Source organism: Ranitomeya imitator, chromosome 1 (genome assembly GCF_032444005.1).
Source record: "Ranitomeya imitator isolate aRanImi1 chromosome 1, aRanImi1.pri, whole genome shotgun sequence".
In the NCBI taxonomy this organism is placed as follows: Eukaryota; Metazoa; Chordata; class Amphibia; order Anura; family Dendrobatidae; genus Ranitomeya; species Ranitomeya imitator.
Genome location: NC_091282.1, coordinates 1,247,524,123 through 1,247,551,361, shown reverse-complemented (window position 1 = coordinate 1,247,551,361; position 27,239 = coordinate 1,247,524,123). Strand labels below are relative to the sequence as shown.

General features: G+C 44.1%; 1 protein-coding gene across 1 annotated transcript in view; it reads right to left on the bottom strand.

The window, feature by feature from the left end:
• The window catches only part of LOC138657402 (vomeronasal type-2 receptor 26-like), a 145,188-nt gene that overhangs the window by 108,707 nt on the left and 9,242 nt on the right, over nt 1–27,239 (bottom strand). Inside the window, exon 3 of the mRNA XM_069745168.1 lies at nt 11,818–12,109. Within this exon, the coding sequence (XP_069601269.1) occupies nt 11,818–12,109 (292 nt within the window). The remainder of the gene's footprint in view (nt 1–11,817; nt 12,110–27,239) is intronic.

Below are 27,239 nucleotides of genomic sequence, written 5' to 3'. Positions count from 1 at the left end.
CCCCGGCAGGGTCAAAGTAACTCAGAGTTCCCATACAGACTCCGGTGACAGGACTGGTTGTAAATCCTTTTATGTTAAAGTAAACTGGTTAAACGTTTCAGTGCCTCAGTCTTTCATTTGGACAATAGCCATCTATCCAGGATCGGGATCGTCACCGCTGGGAGAACGTGCTGCTGATCAAGTAAGTGCCTGTCCCCTCATGATACCCCTTACACTGTGCATTGCCTGAGGCCACAGCACCGGGTCAAGCCACCCGTGACATCCCCCTCAAGAGACAGACTCCATTGGTCCGGTGCTGGGTATCCCGGTCTCCTGGGCGTCACAATATTGTATGGATTGGTTACATATTCCTACTAGAACATAGGGTAGAGTCTATTTTTGTTATGTGGTGATTCATCATATAGGGGAGTCACACGACTAAACCCAAAGAGAACCCCTTTTTGATAACCACAACTTACTCAAAAGATCATTTTTGTGGCATATTTTTAATGACAGAATGTTTTAGTGTCCACTTTATGAGGCATTCCCTAATTCTATTTTCTTGTTTTTAATTTTGAATAATAAATATTTATGGTTTTAATATATAAATGGATCGCCTCTTTATTCTGGGTAGTACCAGTAGTCAGAATATGGGTTTAATCCACTGCTCAAAAAAATAAAGGGAACACTTAATCAACAGAATATAACTCCAAGTAAATCAAACTTCTGTGAAATCAGACTGTCCACTTAGGAAGCAACACTGATTGACAATCAATTTCACATGCTGTTGTGCAAATGGAATAGAAAACAGATGGAAATTATTGGCAATTATCAAGATACATTCAATATAGGAGTGGTTCTGCAGGTGGGGACCACAGACCAAATCTCAGTACAAATGCTTTCTGGCTGATGTTTTGTTCACTTTTGAATGTTGGTTGTATTTTCACACTCGTGGTAGCATGAGCCGGACTCTACAACCCCCACAAGTGGCTCAGGTAGTGCAGTTCATCCAGGATGGCACATCAATGCGAGTTGTGGCAAGAAGGTTTGCTGTGTCTGTCAGCGTATTGTCCAGAGGCTGGAGGCACTACCAAGAGACAGGCCAGTACACCAGGAGATGTGGAGGGGCCATAGAAGGGCAAAAACCCAGCAGCAGGACTGCTACCTCAGCCTTTTTGCACGGAGGAACAGGGGAGCACTGCCAGAGCCATGTAAAATGACCTCCAGCAGGCTGCAAATGTGCATGTGTCTGCACAAACGGTTAGAAACCGACTCCATGAGGATGGTCTGAGTGCCTGACGTCCACAGATGGGGGTTGTGCTCACAGCCCAAACCGTGCAGGATGCTTGGCATTAGCCACCGAACACCAGGATTAGCAAATTTGCTACTGCCGCCAAGTGCTCTTCACAGATGAAAGCAGTTTCATACTGAGCACATGTGACAGACGTGGCAGAGTCTGAAGATGCCATAGAGAGCGATCTTCTGCCTACAACATCCTTCAGCATGACCGGTTTGGCAGTGGGTCAGTAATGATGTGGGGTGGCATTTCTTTGGAGGGCCGCACAGCCCTCCATGTGCTCGCCAGAGGTAGCCTGACTGCCATTAGGTACCGAGATGAGATCTTCCGACCCCATGTGAGACCATATGCTGGTGCGGTTGGCCCTGTGTTCCTCCTAATGCAGGACAATGCCAGACCTCATGTGGCTGGAGTGTGTCAGCAGTTCCTGCAAGATGAAGGCATTGAAGCTATGGACTGGCCTACCCGTTCCCCAGACCTGAATCTGATTGAACACATCTGGGACATCATGTCTTGCTCCATCAACCAACATCATGTTGCACCACAGACTGTCCTGGAGTTGGTGGATGCTTTAGTCCAGGTCTGGGAGGAGATCCCTCCGGAGACCATCCGCCGCCTCATCAGGAGCATGCCCAGGCATTGTAGGGAGGTCATACAGGCACGTTGAGGCCACACACAATACTGAGCATTATTTACTTGTCTTGAGGCATTTCCACTGAAGTTGGATCAGCCTGCAAATTGATTTTCCACTTTGATTTTGAGCATCATTCCAACTCCAGGCCTCCATGGGATGTTAGTCGTGATTTGCATTGATAATTTTTAGGTTTTACTGTTCTCAATGCATTCTTCTATATAATGAATAAAGATTTACAACTGGAATATTTCATTCAGTGATAGCTAGAATGTGGGATTTTAGTATTCCCCCCTTTTTTTTGCGCTGTATATATATTTATATATTAGTATATTAAAGAGATCAGCAACTTTGTTGGTCAACAGCGATTTCCTGTTAGAAGCTACAGTGAGGGAAATAAGTATTTGATCCTTTGGTGATTTTGTAAACTTGCCCACCGACAAAGACATGAACAGTCTATGATTTATGGGTAGGTTAATTTTAACATTGAGAGATAGTCTAGAACATCAAAAATAAAATCTAGAAAATCACATTCCTGGCACATGAGACATAAGTTTGAACGTAGTCTCTTACATCACGCGCCATCTGAGGCCACCAATAAGACCTCATCAGAAGCTCAGTGGTCCTCTTGATGCCGAAATGCCTACCCAGCTTGGAAGTGTGTGCCCAAGAGAGTACCTCCGGCTGCTAGTTAGGTGGAACATAGGATTTGCCTGGAGCCACCTGCTCTAGCGACACCAGCATCACCATTCAGAGAATCTTCGAAGGGACAATTGTTCGTCCTCCTCTTCGGATGAAACTAGGGAATGTGATAGGGCATCAGCTCATAAATTTTTCTCCCCAGACAAAAAATGAAGTTAAATCTGGAGAAGATTAAGGACCACCTGGCCTGGTGAGAATTCAGCTGTTGAGCCGTCTGCAAGTAGAGCAGAATCTTGTGATCTGTGAAAACCTTGATGGGGTGCCAAGCTTCCTCAAGAAGGTGTCTCAACTCCAAGAAGGCCAATTTCAAGAGGTAGTCACCGGGAATGGTCTTCCAACAATCTTGAAGGAGTTCCCAGAGATACTTAGCACTTGTTGGCCATTTTGCCTTCACTCTACGGTCCAGCTCAGCATAAACCATCTCGATTGGATTCAGGTATGGTGACTGTGGAGGCCAGATCATCTGGCGTAGCACCCCATCACTCTTCTTCTTGGTCAAATAGCCCTTACACAGCCTGGAGGTGTGTTTGGGTCATCGTCCTGTTGAAAAATAAATAATGGTCCAACCAAGCGCAAACCGGATGGAACAGCATGCCGCTGCAAGATGCTGTGGTAGACATGCTGGTTCTATATGCGTTCAACTTTGAATAAATCCCCAACAGTGTCACCAGCAAAACACTTCCACACCATCACACCTCCTCCTCCATGATTAACGGTGGGAACCAGGCATGTAGAGTCCATCCGTTCACCTTTTCTGCGTCACACAAAGACACGGTGGTTGAAACCAAAGATCACAAATTTTGACTTATCTGACCAAAGCAAAGATTTCCACTGGTCTAATGTCCATTCCTTGTGTTCTTTAGCCCAAACAAGTCTCTTCTGCTTGTTGCCTGTCCTTAGCAATGGTTTCCTAGCAGCTATTTTACCATGAAGGCCTGCTGCACAAAGTCTCCTCTTAACAGTTGTTGTAGAGATGTGTCTGCTGCTAACACTCTGTGTGGCATTTACCTGGTCTCTAATCTGAGCTGCTGTTAACCTGCGATTTCTGAGGCTGGTGACTTGAATAAACTTATCCTCAGAAGCAGAGGTGACTCTTGGTCTTCCTTTCCTGGGGCGGTCCTCATGTGAGCCAGTTTCTTTGTAGCGCTTGATGGTTTTTGCAACTGCACTTGGGGACACTTTCAAAGTTTTCCCAATTTTTCAGACTGATTGACCTTCATTTCTTAAAGTAATGATGGCCACTCATTTTTCTTTACTTAACTGCTTTTTTTCTTGCCATAATGCAAATTCTAACAGTCTAATCAGTAGGACTATCAGCTGTGTATCCACCATACTTCTGCACAACACAACTGATGGCCCCAAACCCATTTATAAGTGAAGAAATTCCACTTATTAAACCTGACAGGGCACACCTGTGAAGTCTAAACCATTCCCGGTGACTACCTCTTGAAGCTCATCAAGAGAATGCCAAGAGTGTGCAAAGCAGTCATCAAAGCAAAAGGTGGCTACTTTGAAGAACCTAGAATATAAGACATAATTTCAGTTGTTTCACACTTTTTTGTTAAGTATATAATTCCACATGTGTTAATTCATAGTTTTGATGCCTTCAGTGTGAATTTACAATTTTCATAGTCATGAAAATGCAGAAAAATCTTTAAATGAGAAGGTGTGTCCAAACTTTTGCTCTTTAGTGTAGCACTGGTGCCCTAGTGAAGTGGGACATTAGGGAAGTAAAAGGCCTTAGACACCTCCTCAGACCACTGCTTAGGGTTAGCTCCCTTCATGGTGAGGGCTACCAATGGAGCTGCTAGGGTAGAAAAGTGGGGAATTAACTGGGGGTAATAGTTGATAAACCCCATGAAGCCCTGCACCGCTTTAAGGGGTTATATCAGGGAATAGATGCTCTGATATAGACATGTGTCACTTGCACACAGTAACAAAGCAGTTGCTCTGCAATAGAGCTGTGACACTCGCACACAGTTACAAAGAATATATGACGCTAGACACGATCCCTGTTAACCTCACAGAGGATCGAAGCCCACTAATGGGGCAAGTAGCAAACAGTGGTCAAGCAGTCAACAGCAGCACTCAAACAACTCCTCTCCGGAGGTGCTGGCATTCTAATGGCTAGACGTCAGCCCTGAATCCATACAAACAAACTCCTCTCCGGAGGTGCCGGAATTCTAACGGCTTACCACCGACCCTGAGCACATGCTGACAAAAACCACACTGTTGCAATGTCTCATTCTCGCATGGAAAGAGGTTGATACTAGCACACTGAGAGCCTTTTATACGTAAAGCTCAAGTCCAGTCGGACAGGAACTAGCCCATGGACCAATCCAGAGCTGCCACATCACCAGAGCAGCTGATGACTGATAACTAATGAGACATTGCCACATCACATCACATCATCAGTAGGGTGATTTCTGGACTTAGTCTCCAGAGGGTTCACTCGTCGCTGCCGACCGCTGGTTACCATAGGCTTGGCAGAAGACCCATCAGTAACCAGACGAATGTCATGAGCCTGAGCAAGATGCTGGTAGCCAGTGTTGGACTGGGGTGACTAGGGCTCACCCAAAATATTGACTTTGAGGGGGCCCACTTTTCACCTGCATGCAAATATTATACTACCTTCATTCACAAATTTACCTATATCTCTATATAATAATAAACTGGGTAGCGTGGTTAATGAATGATGAGATGCTGCTTTTTCCTGTACAGAGTGAATCGTGTGAATTATGCCAAATACTGCCCATAGAGTGGGGTTGGGGGCCCAGATCCACACAGAGGCCAACCGGGGGATACCCCTGTTACCCTGTGGGCCAGTCCAAGCCTGCTGGTACCGACATCTATGCTCAGCAGCACCCGCAGCAGCCAAAGCTGGATGAGAGACTGCAGATGCAGGGAAGGTTTGGGATCTACCCTGTCCAATGAGAGAATCCCAGCGCCTAACATTGTCTCTTTAAATCTTTGGTTGGTTTATTATTATGCAGCATAAACCAACAAGAAGGGAAAGTAAACACGGCCCTTCAGGCTAAAATAGGAAAACAATAACAGTGCATAACTGCATAATTAGCAGAAGCCATGTCGTGTTTGGAGAGCCCCTGATGTGCCTTAACAGTGGAAACCCCACACAGGTGACCTCATTTGGAAACTAGATCCCTCAGGGAACTTATCTAGATGTGTATTGAGCACCTTGAATCTCTAGGTGCTTCATAGAAGTTTATAACGAGCTGTGAAAATAAAAAAAAAATCACACTAGCCCCAATTTTTTTATTTTCACAAGAGCAACTGGAGAAAATGGTCCGCAAAATTTGAGAAATTTCTCTTGAGTTCACCGATAGCCCATATGTTGTCGAAAACTACTTTTGAGGCGCAGTACAAAGCTCAGAAGGGAAGGAGCACCATATTACAGGGCAGATGTTGCTGCACTGGAGTGAGGGTGCCATGTCACATTGGCAGAGCCCCTGAGGTGCCAAACCCCCATAAGTGACCCCATTTTACAAACTACGCCTCTCAATGAATTCATCTAGGGGTGCAGTGATCATATTGACACCACTGGTGCAGTTGTGTCACAGAATTTTATACCATTGAACAGTGAAGAACAAATAATTTACATTTTTACCGCCAAGATTGTGTGTAAGCCCCAAAATTGTACATCCTTTTTCACATAATTTCCTCAAAAAACACAATACACCTAAAGGAATCAATTTTATTGGGTTTGAGAAAATTTCATTAGGATTGATGGAAAAGGGAACTATGTAGCAAAAGTATATTCAGTGGAAACTAAATGGAGTTTTAGTCCAGATGATGATTTGATATAATAGAGATAAGCAAATCTAGTTAGAGTTGAACTTGCTGAAATGAGCAGTTTCACAGGAATTTGAACATTTTAAGATTTGATTTGTGATTTGCAAAACACAAAAACTTGCCCAGCACAATTTCCCACACTGCTTAACCATCGAAGAATGGGAAAATGTCATTGTCGTGGGGGCTTCACCATAATGCCCTGCAGCTATGACATCTAGCAGATTATCGCACCTTGTACAATGTTGGTCAGCACCTGGGCCATCGGAGATCAGCGGCTCACAGTGGAGCACAGCTTGTAGAGCAGAGTCATTTTCCGTCTCCAGATTCCCTGGGTAAGTTTCTTCTGTAGAATGGAAGCTCTTACGGTCAGCATGGTTCTCTTTCGCTTCTCCCCACATGTACTGTATGTTCCCAGAAATTACAAGCTTTCCAGTATTGAGATCTGAGCAAATTTATTTGCCACAAATCACATTTTGGGAGGAAAATTCTGCTCAACAAGTAGTTTTGAAATATTGGATTTTAATCAAGTGGGATAATCTGTGATTTCTAATCTCTCCTTGGATGGTTGCTGGATATCCCTACTTTGATGTTTGTATTGGGGCCGACTGTCTGCTTTATTCCGTGCAACAACTTGATTTGCAGACAGTGGAATCTCTTTACATTATGGAGTGAGCAGATTTTTTTCTTATCTTTCCATATTTCATTGGTTGTGAACAAAATTCACCATACAATGCACAAAACATCTATCAAGCAAAGAAAAACCTACCGTATATACCCGAGTATAAGCCGACCCGAGTATAAGCCGACCCCCCTAATTTTGCCACAAAAAACTGGGAAAATTTAATGACTTGAGTATAAGCCTAGGATCTAAAATGCAGCAGCTACCGGTAAATGTCAAAAGTAAAGATAGATACCAATAAAAGTAAAATTAATTGAGACATCGGTAGGTTAAGTGTTTTTGAATATCCATATTGAATCAGGAGCCCCATATAATGCTCCATACAGTTTGATGGGCCCCATTAAATGCTCCATATTAAAATATGCCCCATATAAAACTGCATAAAGGGTAATAAGGGCCCCATAAGATGCTCCGTACAGTCACTGCCCCATATAATGCTGCACAATCGTTATGGCCCCATACAGATGCTCCATACAGTCATTTGCCCCATATAATGCTGCACAATCGTTATGGCCCCACACAGATGCTCCGTACAGACACTGCCCCTTATAGTGCTGCACAATCGTTATGGCCCCAGACAGATGCTCCGTACAGTCACTGCCCCTTATAGTGCTGTACAATCGTTATGGCCCCATAAGATGCCCATACAGTCACTGCCCATTATAGTGCTGCACAATCGTTATGGCCCCATAAGATGCTCCGTACAGCCACTTGCCCCTTATAGTGCTGCACAATCGTTATGGCCCCTTAAGATGCCCATACAGTCACTGCCCCTTATAATGTTGCACAGGTGTTATTGCCCCATAAGATGCTCCATACAGTCACTTGCCCCATATAGTGCTGCACAAGTGTTATGGCCCCATAAGATGCTCCATACAGTCACTTGCCCCATATAGTGCTGCACAAGTGTTATGGCCCCATAAGATGCTCCGTACAGCCACTTGCCCCATATAGTGCTGCACAAGTGTTATGGCCCCATAAGATGCTCCATACAGTCACTGCCCCTTATAGTGCTGCACAATCTTTATGGCCCCATAAGATGCTCCATACAGTCACTTGCCCCATATGCTGTGGCTGTGATAAAAAAAAATCATATACTCACCTCTCCGTCACTCAGGACCCCGGCACTTTTACCTAATCCTCATTCGCGTGCGGCTCCGTCCTCAGCACTGACGTTCAGCAGAGGGCGCGCACTGACAACGTCACCGCGCCCTCTGACCTGAGCGTCACAGCCAGAGGACGCTGAAGACGGAGCTGCACCGGAATGAGGAGAGGTAAATATTGCGCAGTGCTGCGCTCCCCTATACTTACCTGCTCCTGGCGCGATGCAGTCCCTGCTTCTCCCAGCGCTGCATATTTTTCCTATACTGAGCGGTCACAGTTACAACTCATTTACAGTAATGAATATGCGGCTCCACCTCTATAGGAAGTGGAGCCGCATATTCATTACTGTAATGAGCGGTACCATGTGACCGCTCAGTACAGGAAGAATATGCAGTGCTGGAAGAAGCAGGGACGTGCAGGGACCGCGCCAGGAGTAGGTGAGTATTTTTAGACAGCCCCCGGCCCCCCCTCACCTGCCGACCCCCGGGTATGACTTGAGTATAAGCCGAGAGGGGGACTTTAAGCCCAAAAAATGGGCTGAAAATCTCAGCTTATACTCGAGTATATGCAGTATATATCAACACAATCCATTAATGCTGCCGTCTTCTCAGAGCAAGGCTAATTTCAGATGGAGTTCGGCAAATTTGGTCAGTTAAGTCTTTGAAGTTCTTTATGGAAACCATCGTCACCACATGTCCTGGAGACTCAAGAGGAGAGGAACCATCCAGCTTGTTATTGTCAACAATTCTGAAATCCCCCTCCACGTATACTGGCTTAACTTGGATTCAAGACTCTGAAGTACAGATGAATAACAATCCTTGCTTTTAGGCCGGTTTCACACATCCAGATAATTCTGGTACCGGAGAAAATGGTACCGGAGTTATCCGTGTCCCTGTGCTCACATGGCACATCAGTGTGGCACATGTGCAGCAGCTGTGTGCCGCCCGTGTGCCGCCTGAGGACCACACGGACCGTGCAGGAGAGACAGCGCTACAGTAAGCATTTTCCCCTGCTTGTGGTGCTGAAGCCGGCATTCATCCTTTCTGTCCTGCTCGGTTGAAAGCAGCACTTGCAGGAGAGAAGGGATGAAAGATCAAGTTTTTTTTGTTTAAAATAAAGTTTGAGGTCACCTCCCGCCTACCATCCTGTTGTGAATTCTGTGGCAGAGCTCCCTCTTGTGGTCACAAGTGGCACTTCGGCTGATTCTCTCTGTGAGCTTCCGTTGGTGGAGGAAAGTGGTACTGCGGCTTCTGAGTTTCCTTCCTCAGGTGATATGGTGAAGTCGTTAGGTGCTGCTCTATTTAACTCCACCTAGTGCTTTGATCCTGGCCTCCAGTCAATGTTCTAGTATTGGACCTGTCTCCTCCTGGATCGTTCCTGTGGCCTGCTGCTCTGCATAGCTAAGTTATTCTTTGCTATTTGTTGCTGTTTTTTTCTGTCAGGCTTGTCTATTTGTTTTTTCCTGCTTGCTGGAAGCTCTGGGACGCAGAGGGTGTACCTCCGTGCCGTTAGTTCGGTACGGAGGGTCTTTTTGCCCCCTTTGCGTGGTTTTTGTAGGGTTTTGTGTTGACCGCAAAGTTACCTTTCCTATCCTCGCTCTGTTCAGAAAGTTGGGCCTCGCTTTGCTAAATCTATTTCATCTCTACGTTTGTCTTTTCAGCTTAACTCACAGTCATTATATGTGGGGGCTGCCTTTTCCTTTGGGGATATTTCTCTGAGGCAAGGTAGGCTTATTTTCTATCTTCAGGCTAGCTAGTTTCTCAGGCCGTGCCGAGTTGCATAGGGAGCGTTAGGCGCAATCCACGGCTGCCTTTAGTGTGGTTGGAGAGGATTAGGGATTGCGGTCAACAGAGTTCCCACGTCTCAGAGCTCGTTCTTGTTTTTTTGAGGTTATTGCCAGGTCACTGTATGTGCGCTGACCTCTATGTCCATTGTGGTACTGAATTACCTTTCATAACACCATCCCCCGTGCACCTGCTCACTTGCCGAGAACTACTCACCCAGCTCCTGCGATGCCTCCTCTCAGTGCCGGCTGTTATGATCTGGTGGCCTTGGAGCAGCATGAGACGTACTCTGGAGAAGGTGGAACCTGTACTGACCGCAAACCCTGAACTTAACAGCGCAACTAGAAGTAGCCGTGGGGGGTACCTAACACTCCCTAGACCCCTCGACACAGCCTAAGAAATAACTACCCCTAAAGACAGAAACAGGAAACTTATCTTGCCTCAGAGCAAAACCCCAAAGGAAAGACAGCCCCCCACAAATATTGACTGTGAGAGGAGAGGGAAATAACATACGCAGAAATGAAATCAGGATTTAGCATAGGAGGCCATACTAGCTAACCAGAAAGAATAGAACAGAGTACTATGCGGTCAGTATTAAAACACTAGAAAATATCCACCACAGAAAATACAAAACACCACATCTGACTAAAGACATGGAGGGTATATCTGCATCTCCAGAGAAATAGCTAGGCTGCAAAAAATCCTTCACAGACTAAGCTGGACAAGACAAAAACATGAAAATGCACAGAACTATAAGGTCCACAGCAGGTAGACAGCAAAAACAAAGCCAGGACTTATCTTAGAAGAAAAGCACAGCAAACAGGAGAGACCAGAAGGGATGTGAATCCTCCAAAAACAATGGACAACTGGCACTAACTAAAGGATCAAGCAAGGCTATATAGCCCAGCCCAAATTGCAAAAAATAGATACACCTGATAAATGCTGCGATCCAACTACCGCAGCACTACCACTCATAACCACCGGAGGGAGCCCAAGAGCAACATTCACAACAGCTGGGATCCGGTCGTGTGTGAGCGGTCACGTGGTACCGCTCATTACAGGGATGAATATGCGCATATTCATCACTGTAATGAGCGGTACCACAAGACCGCTCACACAGGACAGGCTGCCGGTGCTGAGAGCAGGCAACGCAGGAGATGGGTGAGTATTTCTGGACAAGCGGACGGTCGCATGGGGGGTGGGAGGTGACCCCCAAACTTTATTTTAATAAAAAAAAACTTTATCTTTCATCTCTTCTCTCCTGCAGGGGAGAAGAGATGAATGCCGCCTTCAGCACCACACGCAGGGGGGATAGCGCTTACTGTAGCGCTGTCTCTCCTGTGGGTGGTATGTGCACACGGGGGAGAGTGCACACTGTTCTCCATGTGCACATGTGTGTTATGCTTTGCGAACCGTGCTGCCGGAGAAAAACGGACATGTCTCTGTGTTTTCAACATGGACACACAGTCCGTGAAAACACAAAGACATGTGCATAGACCCATTAATTTGAATGTGTCTACGTGTGTCAGGGTCTCCGGTACGTGAGAAAACTGTCACTACACGTACCGGAGACACTGACGTGTGAAAGAGGCTTTACGGAAGAGAAAAATAATTGATTAATAACTTAGTGAGCTGTTAGGCCTCATTCAGACATGACTTTTACCCTCTTCAAAATTCCCATTAATGGCAATACAAATATTTCTTCAGAATAAACTATTGCCTGAAATCATTGCTCTGTCTTGTTTATGTCCTTAATGTTCAAAAATATATGGACTTAATCCATTTTCCAAAGATAATAGTAAGAGAGCCATCATGTTGTTATGTAACTCACCTGTGAGTATCCGAGAACACCCAATACCTGTGCTAAGGTTAAAGATATGCCTGGATTCAGATCTCCAATAACACCAGCCAAGTTTCCAAACTTCTTACAAAAGTAATTAGGAATTGGATCTCCAGGACCAGACAGAATCTGTAGAACACTATATACAGCATTATTTACAGAGTTACAAGAGTCGTACACATGGTATCCCAGAGTCAGATTTGGTAAAATATCAGGATTCTTGTTAATTTCATCAATGGCAAAAATAAAGGCCATAAGATATCTGTAGAAACGAGGCAGAGGCCTGTAGAAAGATTAAAAAAGGAGACTTTATAAAAATAAAGTTCTAAAAGAAATTATGAACAAAAGAAAGAGATATAGAAATTAAAAAAAAATGAAAATAAAAAGAAAGGAATGAAAGGAAGGAAGGAAAGAAGAAAAGAAAGAAAGAAATTAGCATATTTTAATTCAAATTTACCAGCTTAGCATTTACTGCCCAGACATCACTTGCCCGATTGAGAAGTGTGTAACACTGTGAGAACTCCAAGAGCTTTACTGAACTCTTTTCAAGCTCTATAACATAAATACAGCTTTAGGCCGGCGTCACACACAGCGTATGAAAATACGGTCCGTATATTACAGCCGTAATACGCTGAAAAGTCCCGAAAATAGTGGTCCGTATCTCCTCCGTAGGCAGGGTGTGTCACCATTTTTTGCGCATGGCATCCTCCGTATGTAATCCGTATGGCAGCCGTACTGCGTGTTTTTATCGCAGGCTTGCAAAACCGACATACGGCTATACAAGGGATCCATGTTTAAAAAAAACAAAACAAAACATATATACTGTCTATATATATATATATGTCAGTAGACACATATGTGTATACATATTAATATTTCATCCAGCGCGATATAGCAGAAAGCCGGTAATTCAATTACCAGCTTTTGCTTTCTCCTTCCTAAAACTCGACATGATATGAGACCTGGTTTACATACAGTAAACCATCTCATATCACCATTTTTTTTGCATATTCCACACTACTAATGTTAGTAGTGTGTCTATGCAAAATTTGGCAGTTCTAGCTAGTAAATTAAAGGGTTAAATGGCGGAAAAAAATGGCGTGGGCTCCCACGCAATTTTCTCCACCGGAGTAGTAAAGCCAGTGACTGAGGGCAGATATTAATAGCCTGGAGAGGGTCCATGGTTATTGCCCCCCCCCCCCCCCTGGCTAAAAACACCTGCCCCCAGCCACCCCAGAAAAGGCACATCTGGAAGATGCGCCTATTCTGGCACTTGGCCACTCTCTTCCCATTCCCGTGTAGCGGTGGGATATGGGGTAATGAAGGGTTAATGCCACCTTGCTATTGTAAGGTGACATTAAGCCAAATTAATAATGGAGAGGCGTCAATTATGACACCTATCCATTATTAATCCAATACTAGTAAAGGGTTAAAAAAAAATTAAACACACACACACATTATTAAAAAATAATTTAATGGAAAAAAACACAAAGGTTGTTGTATTAATTTATTCTACTCTCAATCCACTCACTGAAGACTAGTGTTGAGCGATACCGTCCGATATTTGAAAGTATCGGTATCGGATAGTATCGGCCGATACCCGAAAAATATCGGATATCGCCGATACCGATATCCAATACCAATACAAGTCAATGGGACACCAAGTATCGGAAGGTATCCTGATGGTTCCCAGGGTCTGAAGGAGAGGAAGCTCATGTGACCGCCACGCAACCAATCAGAAGCCGCGACATCATTCGCAGGTCCTAAATTCCTAGAATTAGGAGTTTAGTGAATGAGAATGACGTCGCGGCTTCTGATTGGTCACGTGGCGGTCACATGAGAAGCCGCGACGTCATTCGCAGGCCCTAAACGCGCTCATTTTAAACAAAGAAGCCTGCCGGTTAGCAGCGTGATATACAGGGGCCGCCGGAGAGGTGAATCTATCAATATTTTTTATTTTATTTCTTTATTTTACACATCCCTATGGATCCGATACCGATACCCGATACCACAAAAGTATCGGATCTCGGTATCGGAATTCCGATACCGCAAGTATCGGCCGATACCCGATACTTGCGGTATCGGAATGCTCAACACTACTGAAGACCCTCGATCTGTAAATAAAAAAAAAATAATAAAACAAGAATATCCTTACCTTCCGCAGATCTGTAAAGTCCAACGATGTAAATCCATCTGAAGGGGTTATAATATTTTGCAGGCAGGAGTTCTGCTAATGCAGCGCTACTCCGGCCTGCAAAATCCCAGCGAATGAAGGTAAAGTAGGTCAATGACCTATAATTACCTGCATTTGCGGTGAGGCGCCCTCTGCTGGCTGTTCCTAGATTGTGGGAACTTTCCTAGAAAGCTCCCAGGCTCGAGATCATAAGAGCACAACCAGCAGAGGGCGCCTCTTATGAACTCGAGCCTGGGAGCTTTCTAGGAAAGTTCCCACGATCTAGGAACAGCCAGTAGAGGGCGCCTCACCGCAAATGAAGGTAAATATAGGTCATTGACCTACTTTAACTTCATTCGCTGGGATTTTGCAGGCCGGAGTAGCGCTGCATTAGCAGAACTCCTGCCTGCAAAATATTTTAACCCCTTCAGATGGATTTACATCGTTGGACTTTACAGATCTGCAGAAGGTAAGGATATTGTTGGTTTATTATGTTTTTTTTGTTACAGAACGAGGGTCTTCAGTGATTGGATTGGGCATTAAATAAAATAATACAACAACCTTTGTTTTTATTTCATTAAAATAATTTTTAATAATGTGTTTGTGTTTTTTTAACCCTTCACTAGTATTGGATTAATAATGGATAGGTGTCATAATTGACGCCTCTCCATTATTAATTTGGCTTAATGTCACCTTACAATAGCAAGGTGGCATTAACCCTTCATTACCCCATATCCCACCGCTACACGGGAATGGGAAGAGAGTGGCCAAGTGCCAGAATAGGCGCATCTTCCAGATGTGCCTTTTCTGGGGTGGCTGGGGGCAGATGTTTTTAGCCAGGGGGGGCCAATAACCGTGGACCCTCTCCAGGCTATTAATATCTGCCCTCAGTCTCTGGCTTTACTACTCTGGCGGAGAAAATTGTGCGGGAGCCCACGCCAATTTTTTCCGCCATTTAACCCCTTAATTTACTAGCTAGAACGGCCAAATTTTGCTTATACACACTACTGACATTAGTAGTGTGGAATCTGCAAAAAAAATGGTGATATGAGATGGTTTACTGTATGTAACCATGTCTCATATCATGTCAGGTTTAGGAAGGAGATAGCAAAAGCCGGTAATTGAATTACCGGCTTTAAAGCTGTCTAGCGCTGGAAGAAATATTAATATATATACATATATGTGTCTCACTGACATATATATATATACAGTGGGGCAAAAAAGTATTTAGTCAGTCAGCAATAGTGCAAGTTCCACCACTTAAAAAGATGAGAGGCGTCTGTAATTTACATCATAGGTAGACCTCAACTATGGGAGACAAACTGAGAAAAAAAAATCCAGAAAATCACATTGTCTGTTTTTTTATCATTTTTTTTGCATATTATGGTGGAAAATAAGTATTTGGTCAGAAACAAACAATCAAGATTTCTGGCTCTCACAGACCTGTAACTTCTTCTTTAAGAGTCTCCTCTTTCCTCCACTCATTACCTGTAGTAATGGCACCTGTTTAAACTTGTTATCAGTATAAAAAGACACCTGTGCACACCCTCAAACAGTCTGACTCCAAACTCCACTATGGTGAAGACCAAAGAGCTGTCAAAGGACACCAGAAACAAAATTGTAGCCCTGCACCAGGCTGGGAAGACTGAATCTGCAATAGCCATCCAGCTTGGAGTGAAGAAATCAACAGTGGGAGCAATAATTAGAAAATGGAAGACATACAAGACCACTGATAATCTCCCTCGATCTGGGGCTCCACGCAAAATCCCACCCCGTGGGGTCAGAATGATCACAAGAACGGTGAGCAAAAATCCCAGAACCACGCGGGGGGACCTAGTGAATGAACTGCAGAGAGCTGGGACCAATGTAACAAGGCCTACCATAAGTAACACACTACGCCACCATGAACTCAGATCCTGCAGTGCCAGACGTGTCCCACTGCTTAAGCCAGTACATGTCCGGGCCCATCTGAAGTTTGCTAGAGAGCATTTGGATGATCCAGAGGAGTTTTGGGAGAATGTCCTATGGTCTGATGAAACCAAACTGGAACTGTTTGGTAGAAACACAACTTGTCGTGTTTGGAGGAAAAAGAATACTGAGTTGCATCCATCAAACACCATACCTACTGTAAAGCATGGTGGTGGAAACATCATGCTTTGGGGCTGTTTCTCTGCAAAGGGGCCAGGACGACTGATCCGGGTACATGAAGGAATGAATGGGGCCATGTATCGTGAGATTTTGAGTGCAAACCTCCTTCCATCAGCAAGGGCATTGAAGATGAAACGTGGCTGGGACTTTCAACATGACAATGATCCAAAGCACACCACCAGGGCAATGAAGGAGTGGCTTCGTAAGAAGCATTTCAAGGTCCTGGAGTGGCCTAGCCAGTCTCCAGATCTCAACCCTATAGAAAACCTTTGGAGGGAGTTGAAAGTCCGTGTTGCCAAGCGAAAAGCCAAAAACATCACTGCTCTAGAGGAGATCTGCATGGAGGAATGGGCCAACATACCAACAACAGTGTGTGGCAGACTTACAGAAAACGTTTGACCTCTGTCATTGCCAACAAAGGATATATTACAAAGTATTGAGATGAAATTTTGTTTCTGACCAAATACTTATTTTCCACCATAATATGCAAATAAAATGTTAAAAAAAACAGACAATGTGATTTTCTGGATTTTTTTTTCTCAGTTTGTCTCCCATAGTTGAGGTCTACCTATGATGTAAATTACAGACGCCTCTCATCTTTTTAAGTGGTGGAACTTGCACTATTGCTGACTGACTAAATACTTTTTTGCCCCACTGTATATACCTATTCTATGTGTACACATTTATTCTACCTATTGTATTGTAACCTGTCAGTGTGATTTTACTGTACACCGCAATGAATTACCGGCTTTTCTCGCTAACACCGCTGCGTATTTCTCGCAAGTCACACTGCTGGTCCGTGTGTGATCCGTATTTTTGGGGCTTCCATAGACTTTCATTGACATTTTATTTGCGCAATACGGTGACAAACGCAGCATGCTGCGATTTTCTACGGCCGTAGAAAGCCGTATAATACGGATCAGTTTAATACGGCAGATAGGAGCAGGGGCATAGAGAATAATTGTGCCGTATTTTTTGCGAGTTTTACTGACGTAGTTTCTGCGCTCTTACGTCCGTAAAACTCGCAAGTGTGACGACGGCCATAGCAGTATCTAATAAGGATGACAGAACATGCTCGATGATAGCCGGTTATGACTCGATTATCACATTTCTGTGATCTCTAAAACTGAGAAAAATGTTTAAAAATTCTGTGATCTATAAAGCAATGAAACATTTTTCTGCATTAAATTTGATTGACATTCATACACTTTTGCGCTATTTCTCGTACATTACGGTGGAGTAAACTCACAAAACCAGCTTTGATTGCTGCAGGTGGGCAATGTTTTCTTTTATTGAAAATATACTTGGTTTCAAGAAACCTAGCAATTAAAAAATGCAGGAATCTTGTGTTAAGGGACAAGAAAGTGGAGGTGATGATGATAGTGCCCGCAGATGCCAAGGACGTGGGGTAGCTGCAACTATGCTTGTCACTCAGCACAACCACCATACCTCAACATGACCCATAGGTTCCTGTCCCAGTTTGCAGAGAGGCATGGTATACCACTTGTGAAGCCAGAGCAGTGGAAACCAGTGGTCGGTGTGATAGCAGATAATGCTTTAAGCATTCTTGGCAAAACCACCCAGTCTTGCACACGGTCCAGTATCACAAACCTAAAGTCTGGATCATTTAATGCTCACCCTCATCTTCCTTCCTTCCACTATGTGGAGTCCCAGGAGACTAGGACACTCCGAGGAGCATTTTACAACATCATTTCTTCATTGTGGACTCTCAACCTGCATGTTCCAAGAGGGACAGGAGGACATGCTGATTAGTGATGCATAAACCATAAAGCAGCCATGGTCTCAAGAACATGATGGTGGGGAACAGCAAATTTGGGATAAGAAGGAAGATGATGATGAGGCACAGTTGCCGCTAATTTTTGTTGTTGTTAAGTCACAAAGTCAGGAGGGCCAGTGTGCGATGGTGGAAGGCGAGGTGATGGATGACAAAGTCACCGATCCAACCGATGAAGCTGGCATGCATAGCGAGGCCAGCAGCGCTAAGGGGAGAGATCGGCATTACCAAAACAGACAGCAAGAGGCAGAGGGGTGACCAGATTGACAAGGCGGGAAACTGTTCCACAAAACACAGACAATTCTGCTTTTCTCCGTCAACAAGTTAGGTGTTCCTCAGTGTGGGAATTTTTTAAAGAGAGTTCTTAGACTAATAATATTGCAATTTTCAACCTATGCCATGCCAAGATCAGCAGGGGCATGAACAATTTGAACCTAACCACCACCAGCATGATCAGGCACATGTCATCTAAGCTCCTGGTGTACTGTACGCCTGGATCCATCCTTGGTGCCTTCGAGTGACACCACTGCCTCTTTCCCTGTACTAGGTGCTTCCTAATTCCCTGTCCAAAACATTGGTGCAGATGTCCCTTGCCCTTCATTTATTCTTGCACATTCTGACTTAACATCATCAGACACTTCTAAATCCTTGTCCCAGCCCAGCGTTCTGCTGTCCTTGCCCCAGATCTTGGAATGAAAAAGCAAGTTCCCAGCCACCCATTCACAGGCCCAAATGTTAAATGGGCACATTTCCAGGCTGCTTACCGTGGAAATGTTCCATTTAATATGGTAGACACGGAGGATTTCCGCTGACTCATGATGGCAGCCATTCCTTGGTAATCAGTCTCCAGTCGCCACTTCCAGCAACGCACTTGCTGGCATTGTCCACTCAACAACTGATACGTGGACAAGTGCCTTTGGATAGGGAGACTACATTTTCCTGTCGGCACACTTGGTGAACATTGAGAAGGCCAGGGCTGAGTCATACCCTGGCATGATGCTTGAGCTCCCAACACCGAGGATAGCGGTTTGTACTACAATCCATGTTTCATCCACTTTCTACCGCAGTTCCAAGACCCTCTCTTGCTCCTCCTCATATTCATTTCCATTGTGCTATCTCAGAGCACGTTGTCCACATCAGTCATAAGCTGGAAGCTCTGCAGCACTGCTCCAGTGAAGCGTCAACAGTGATGATTAGTGAGCACTAAATGCTTGGTTGCTCATTGCTCGGGTTGAGCAATTTGCAATACTCGGGTACTGGGACAGAACAACAAGCCCAATGTAAGTCTATGGGAGACCTGAGCATTTTTACTGCGATCATCCCCAGGGGTCCTTTTAAGGTCTAAAAACATCTGAAAATGATGGAAAGACTACTCAAATGACACAGGGACATCATGGGGATCGCACCTGGAAGCATTTCTAAATCTTAGGTCATAGATGTAAACAATGTTGTCAGAGTTTCACACCATTTTTATAGGTGAACCAAAAAGCATACAAAAACGAAACCAAAATGGATTTTGCTGAGAAATATGTTAAGGAACATTGCTTCCAGGGTAATGACTTGTACATAAGTCAAGAAATTAACCCCCAAAAAATGTTCCTCCAACACTTGGGCTATGTTCACATGCAGCGTTTTTGATGCGTATTTCAACTTTAACATTGCTTTCAACCAATGCAAATGCATTCACTGGGAAATGTCATCGTAACATTTAACAACATTTGCTGGCCATGTGGTGTGTGACACATAAGAAGACACATCTTGTTTCATTTATGAAGGAGGGACTCTTAAAATTATTTTTCGAGGGCATCAGGAGGGCGTTAAACTAGAAGAAGAGGGGACGGGAAGAAAAACATTAGACTCGAACAAAGACGACCCAGGAAAACATACTCAGAAGGGAGGTAAGAACATTTCTAAAACAATCCACAGTGAGGAGATTGGAACAAAACAAAATCCTCTAAACTGCATGCTCGCAAACGCCAGAAGCCTGACAAACAAGATGGAAGAACTAGAAGCAGAAATATCTACAGGTAACTTTGACATAGTGGGAATAACCGAGACATGGTTAGATGAAAGCTATGACTGGGCAGTTAACTTACAGGGTTACAGTCTGTTTAGAAAGGATCGTAAAAATCGGAGAGGAGGAGGGGTTTGTCTCTATGTAAAGTCTTGTCTAAAGTCCACTTTAAGGGAGGATATTAGCGAAGGGAATGAGGATGTCGAGTCCATATGGGTTGAAATTCATGGAGGGAAAAATGGTAACAAAATTCTCATTGGGGTCTGTTACAAACCCCCAAATATAACAGAAACCATGGAAAGTCTACTTCTAAAGCAGATAGATGAAGCTGCAACCCATAATGAGGTCCTGGTTATGGGGGACTTTAACTACCCGGATATTAACTGGGAAACAGAAACCTGTGAAACCCATAAAGGCAACAGGTTTCTGCTAATAACCAAGAAAAATTATCTTTCACAATTGGTGCAGAATCCAACCAGAGGAGCAGCACTTTTAGACCTAATACTATCTAATAGACCTGACAGAATAACAAATCTGCAGTTGGTCGGGCATCTAGGAAATAGCGACCACAATATTGTACAGTTTCACCTGTCTTTCACTAGGGGGACTTGTCAGGGAGTCACAAAAACATTGAACTTTAGGAAGGCAAAGTTTGACCAGCTTAGAGATGCCCTTAATCTGGTAGACTGGGACAATATCCTCAGAAATAAGAATACAGATAATAAATGGGAAATGTTTAAGAACATCCTAAATAGGCAGTGTAAGCGGTTTATACCTTGTGGGAATAAAAGGACTAGAAATAGGAAAAACCCAATGTGGCTAAACAAAGAAGTAAGACAGGCAATTAACAGTAAAAAGAAAGCATTTGCACTACTAAAGCAGGATGGCACCATTGAAGCTCTAAAAAACTATAGGGAGAAAAATACTTTATCTAAAAAACTAATTAAAGCTGCCAAAAAGGAAACAGAGAAGCACATTGCTAAGGAGAGTAAAACTAATCCCAAACTGTTCTTCAACTATATCAATAGTAAAAGAATAAAAACTGAAAATGTAGGCCCCTTAAAAAATAGTGAGGAAAGAATGGTTGTAGATGACGAGGAAAAAGCTAACATATTAAACACCTTCTTCTCCACGGTATTCACGGTGGAAAATGAAATGCTAGGTGAAATCCCAAGAAACAATGGAAACCCTATATTAAGGGTCACCAATCTAACCCAAGAAGAGGTGCGAAACCGGCTAAATAAGATCAAAATAGATAAATCTCCGGGTCCGGATGGCATACACCCACGAGTACTAAGAGAACTAAGTAATGTAATAGATAAACCATTATTTCTTATTTTTAGTGACTCTATAGCGACAGGGTCTGTTCCGCAGGACTGGCGCATAGCAAATGTGGTGCCAATATTCAAAAAGGGCTCTAAAAGTGAACCTGGAAATTATAGGCCAGTAAGTCTAACCTCTATTGTTGGTAAAATATTTGAAGGGTTTCTGAGGGATGTTATTCTGGATTATCTCAATGAGAATAACTGTTTAACTCCATATCAGCATGGGTTTATAAGAAATCGCTCCTGTCAAACCAATCTAATCAGTTTTTATGAAGAGGTAAGCTATAGGCTGGACCACGGTGAGTCATTGGAAGTGGTATATCTCGATTTTTCCAAAGCGTTTGATACCGTGCCGCACAAGAGGTTGGTACACAAAATGAGAATGCTTGGTCTGGGGGAAAATGTGTGTAAATGGGTTAGTAACTGGCTTAGTGATAGAAAGCAGAGGGTGGTTATAAATGGTATAGTCTCTAACTGGGTCGCTGTGACCAGTGGGGTACCGCAGGGGTCAGTATTGGGACCTGTTCTCTTCAACATATTCATTAATGATCTGGTAGAAGATTTACACAGTAAAATATCGATATTTGCAGATGATACAAAACTATGTAAAGCAGTTAATACAAGAGAAGATAGTATTCTGCTACAGATGGATCTGGATAAGTTGGAAACTTGGGCTGAAAGGTGGCAGATGAGGTTTAACAATGATAAATGTAAGGTTATACACATGGGAAGAGGGAATCAATATCACCATTACACACTGAACGGGAAACCACTGGGTAAATCTGACAGGGAGAAGGACTTGGGGATCCTAGTTAATGATAAACTTACCTGGAGCAGCCAGTGCCAGGCAGCAGCTGCCAAGGCAAACAGGATCATGGGGTGCATTAAAAGAGGTCTGGATACACATGATGAGAGCATTATACTGCCTCTGTACAAATCCCTAGTTAGACCGCACATGGAGTACTGTGTCCAGTTTTGGGCACCGGTGCTCAGGAAGGATATAATGGAACTAGAGAGAGTACAAAGGAGGGCAACAAAATTAATAAAGGGGATGGGAGAACTACAATACCCAGATAGATTAGCGAAATTAGGATTATTTAGTCTAGAAAAAAGACGACTGAGGGGCGATCTAATAACCATGTATAAGTATATAAGGGGACAATACAAATATCTCGCTGAGGATCTGTTTATACCAAGGAAGGTGACGGGCACAAGGGGGCATTCTTTGCGTCTGGAGGAGAGAAGGTTTTTCCACCAACATAGAAGAGGATTCTTTACTGTTAGGGCAGTGAGAATCTGGAATTGCTTGCCTGAGGAGGTGGTGATGGCGAACTCAGTCGAGGGGTTCAAGAGAGGCCTGGATGTCTTCCTGGAGCAGAACAATATTGTATCATACAATTATTAGGTTCTGTAGAAGGACGTAGATCTGGGTATTTATTATGATGGAATATAGGCTGAACTGGATGGACAAATGTCTTTTTTCGGCCTTACTAACTATGTTACTATGTTACTATGTTACTATGAGGGGCATCAGGTGGCATTATTATTCTTAAAGGGCCATTATTAAACATTGGGTCTCCTATACTGTTAATGCCTATGCAGTGAGTGGCTGGGCTGCCAAAAATTAGGACGCCCCCAATACCCCTTTCACGAGATGTACAGGAGAGCCTCCTGAAAAAATGCTGCATTGAATGCAAGGCCTGCCCTGAACCAAAGTTACATGCACCCCAAAAAGCCTTTCAGGAAATGTACTTAAGGGCCACATGACAAAATTGTTCCATTAGAAGAAAGTGTGTCTCCCATACTGTTTGTTTATGCATTGAATGCAAGCCATGCCTGTCCTAAAGTTACATGCACCCTGTTAGGGTTGGCGGAACGCACCGAATATATTTATTAGGTAAGATTGGTGCGTTCGCCACCCGGGATCCACCGTGCAGGAAAGAACCTGCTGCTAAGTGAATGGCGGCACTATATGGCGGTACAATGAGATTTCACACGCGGGTTAACTTCACCCTGTGTGAAGGAAGCGATCACTGTTAAGTCACAGGGTCGCGGTACCGCACAGAGAGCGCAAGCAAGGAACCACAGAACTCTATCCCAGGACACAGGATTAGAGTTAGTGTAGACCTCTTGCGATCGACACCACAATTGGGGTATCTGCGGTAACTATTATGCACAGAAGTGCATGCTGTGCCACACTAGTGGACGCCACTAACCACCCAGACTTGGGTAAGGTAAGCGCACTAATAGCGCACGGCGCTGCACTGGCGGTCACAGCAGTAGACGCTGCTTCGTGTGTTAAAGCTGTGAGTTCAGCCAGGCGCTAGATTGCAGCCATACACCTTACGCGAACAGTCATACACAAGGGATGGGTTTTTTAAGGAACGACTTGCACTCATCAACACACACACGATAACAATAGTATACTAGCGCACGTCCGTGCGGTCATGCGAAACTTATATAGCTGCAGCACGTTCAGGACCCTTCAAAGAAGGACCAATGGAGTTGCAGCAGTACCTGAGCATGTGACCCTAGATCTCCACTGAGAGATCTTGCCCTGGGCATGCTCAGTGTGAGCAAAGCAGGATTTAGTCCTAGCACCTTCAGGACCTTCCTGAGCATGTGACCCTAGATCTCCACTGAGAGATCTTGCCCTGGGCATGCTCAGTGTGTGCAAAGTAGGACTTAGACTCAGAAAAGCCTGCTCACTGCAGATCAGTGCAGGGTACAATAGGAGAGGCAGTAGTAACCCTTTGCACCATACCAGTCTCAGCGAGACGCTGGGAGCGACGTCTTCGCTGAGCAGGCTCCACTGCGGCCGATGCAGAATGGGAGACCGCAGCAGACAGGGATCGAGATTCCCCCTGTGCAGCAGAGGAAACTCGACTCCTCACATGGCCCAGCTCCCCCTGAGCCTCGCTACGCTCAAAAGCTCAAGAGCAGCGGAGCCCGAATCTGCTCCACAGGCTCCCTGGTTCTATCCTCTGGGCCATGACCCTTCCTGTCCACCAGATAAAATTTCTTGCCACGTACCACCTTGGACCCCACGATAGCATTCACCTCAAACTCATCCGTGGATGAACCCGATGTCCCAGCAGATGACTCAGAGAACCGGGACAAATGAACGGGCTTTAAGAGGGAAATGTGAAAAGTATCGGTGATACCAAGGTGTGGAAGAATAGCCAAACGGTAGACCACAGGGTTGACCTGTTCCAGAACCTTGAACGGGACAATGTAGTGAGGCGCAAACTTAGTGGACTCAACTCGCAGCCTGATGTTACGGGCGGAGAGCCACACTAAGTCACCAGGAGCAAAGGTCGGAGCGGGGCGCCGGTGTGTATCAACCGAAACCCTCATTCTCTCCTTGGAAACCCGGATGGCATCCTGAGTGTGGTCACAGATGTCACTTGCCTCCACCGCCCAGTCTGCCACCCTAGAATCGGTGGATGACATGGGCATGGGCACAGGGACACGCGGATGCTGGCCGTAATTAAGGAGAAAAGGAGTCTGAGGCTTGTGCCTGTTACAGTATCAAAACCTGCTACGTACATAAAGTCTTTGACCTCGTGTGTACACCCTCAGGTACCCAGACAGCGCCGTTTCGCCATAATTGCTTCCTCAACAGGGAGACATGCCTGTCTTGATACTTACTATTATTATATATGTTCATCGTACCTACTTCTTAGTCTTTGTACTACCCTCAAGCATTTTTTATGATATTCCCTTGAAATTTTAAATGTTGTTTGTTAAATAAATATTATATTCTAATGAGACGTTATTTTTGGTTTTTGCCTCTATTTTTTCCATTATCTATATGGGGAATTTGAATGGTTATAGGATGGTACATATGTCTGATATCTATGTCCACTCCTGAGGTCTTATGTGTGGAGTCTGACTAAATAACAACTGCCTTGCTGATTTTGGTAGTCATCAACTGCCCTCTTCTGCTCACAAATCCTTTCCAAAATAGGCAGTGTAGAGTTCCAATGCGAGGGGACATCATACACCAGTCAGTGAGCCGGAAGCTGCAATCGCTGCTTAAAGGGAAGGTGCCACCAGTTTTCTTGTATTTTTTTTTGTGAAATTAAGCTTAAAATAGTAATTAAAATGTATTATTGCAATGTTTGCACTGTTTGCAAACATTTCTATATGAAAAATATTATATATTTTTCTACAAATATACAGTTAGGTCCATATATATTTGGACAGAGACAACATTTTTCTAATTTTGGTTATAGACATTACCACAATGAATTTTAAGCAAAACAATTCAGATGCAGTTGAAGTTCAGACTTTCAGCTTTCATTTGAGGGTATCCACGTTAAAATTGGATGAAGGGTTTAGGAGTTTCAGCTCCTTAACATGTGCCACCCTGTTTTTAAAGGGACCAAAAGTAATTGGACAGATTCAATAATTTTAAATAAAATGTTCATTTTTAGTACTTCGTTGAAAACCCTTTGTGGGCTATGACTGCCTGAAGTCTTGGACTCATGGATATCACCAGACGCTGTGTTTCCTCCTTTTTGATGCTCTGCCAGGCCTTCACTGCGGTGGTTTTCAGTTGCTGTTTGTTTGTGGGCCTTTCTGTCTGAAGTTTAGTCTTTAACAAGTGAAATGCTGCTCAATTGGGTTAAGATCCAGTGACTGACTTGGACATTCAAGAATATTCCACTTCTTTGCTTTAATAAACTCCTGGGTTGCTTTGACTTTATGTTTTGGGTCATGGTCCATCTGTAGTATGAAACTACGACCAATCAGTTTGGCTGCATTTGGCTGGATCTGAGCACACAGTATGGCGGCTCTGAAGACCTCAGAATTCATTCGGCTGCTTCTGTCCTGTGTCACATCATCAATAAACACTAGTGACCCAGTGCCACTGGCAACCATGCATGCCTAAGCCATCACACTGCCTCCGCCGTGTTTTACAGATGATGTGGTATGCTTTGTGATCATGAGATGTACCACGCCTTCGCCATACTTTTCTCTTTCCATCATTCTGGTAGAGGTTGATCTTGGCTTCATCTGTCCAAAAAATGTTCTTCCAGAACTTTGCTGGCTTTTTTAGATGTTTTTTAACAAAGTCCAGTCTAGCCTTTTTATTCTTGATGCTTATGAGTGGCTTGCACCGTGCAGTGAACCCTCTGTATTTACTTTCATGCAGTCTTCTCTTTATGGTAGATTTGGATATTGATACGCCGACCTCCTGGAGAGTGTTGGTTACTTGGTTGGCTGTTGTGAAGGGGTTTCTCTTCACCATGGAGATTATTCTGCGATCATCCACCACTGTTGTCTTCCGTGGGCACCCAGGTCTTTTTGCATTGATGAGTTCACCAGGCTTTCTTTCTTTCTCAGGATGTACCAAACTGTAGATTTTGCCACTCCTAATATTGTAGCAATTTCTCGGATGGGTTTTTTCTGTTTTCGCAGCTTTAGGATGGCTTGTTTCACCTGCATGGAGAGCTCCTTTGACCGCATGTTTACTTCACAGCAAAACCTTCCAAATGCAGCACCACACCTCAAATCAACTCCAGGCCTTTTATCTGCTTAATTGAGAATGACGTAATGAAGGGATTGCCCACACCTGTCCATGAAATAGCCTTGGAGTCAATTGTCCAATTACTTTTGGTTCCTTTAAAAACAGGGTGGCACATGTTAAGGAGCTGAAACTCCTAAACCCTTCATCCAATTTTAATGTGGATACCCTCAAATGAAAGCTGAAAGTCTGAACTTCAACTGCATCTGAATTGTTTTGTTTAAAATTCATTGTGGTAATGTCTATAACCAAAATTAGAAAAATGTTGTCTCTGTCCAAATATATATGGACCTAACTGTACATATTTACCACTAGGGGGAGCATTTTCCGTTTTAGACCTCAAGCAGCTATAGTAAGATTTACCAGCAGCAAAATTGGGGCAGTAACTGATGACATCACCATTTCCCTCCCGTTTTGGGTGGTCT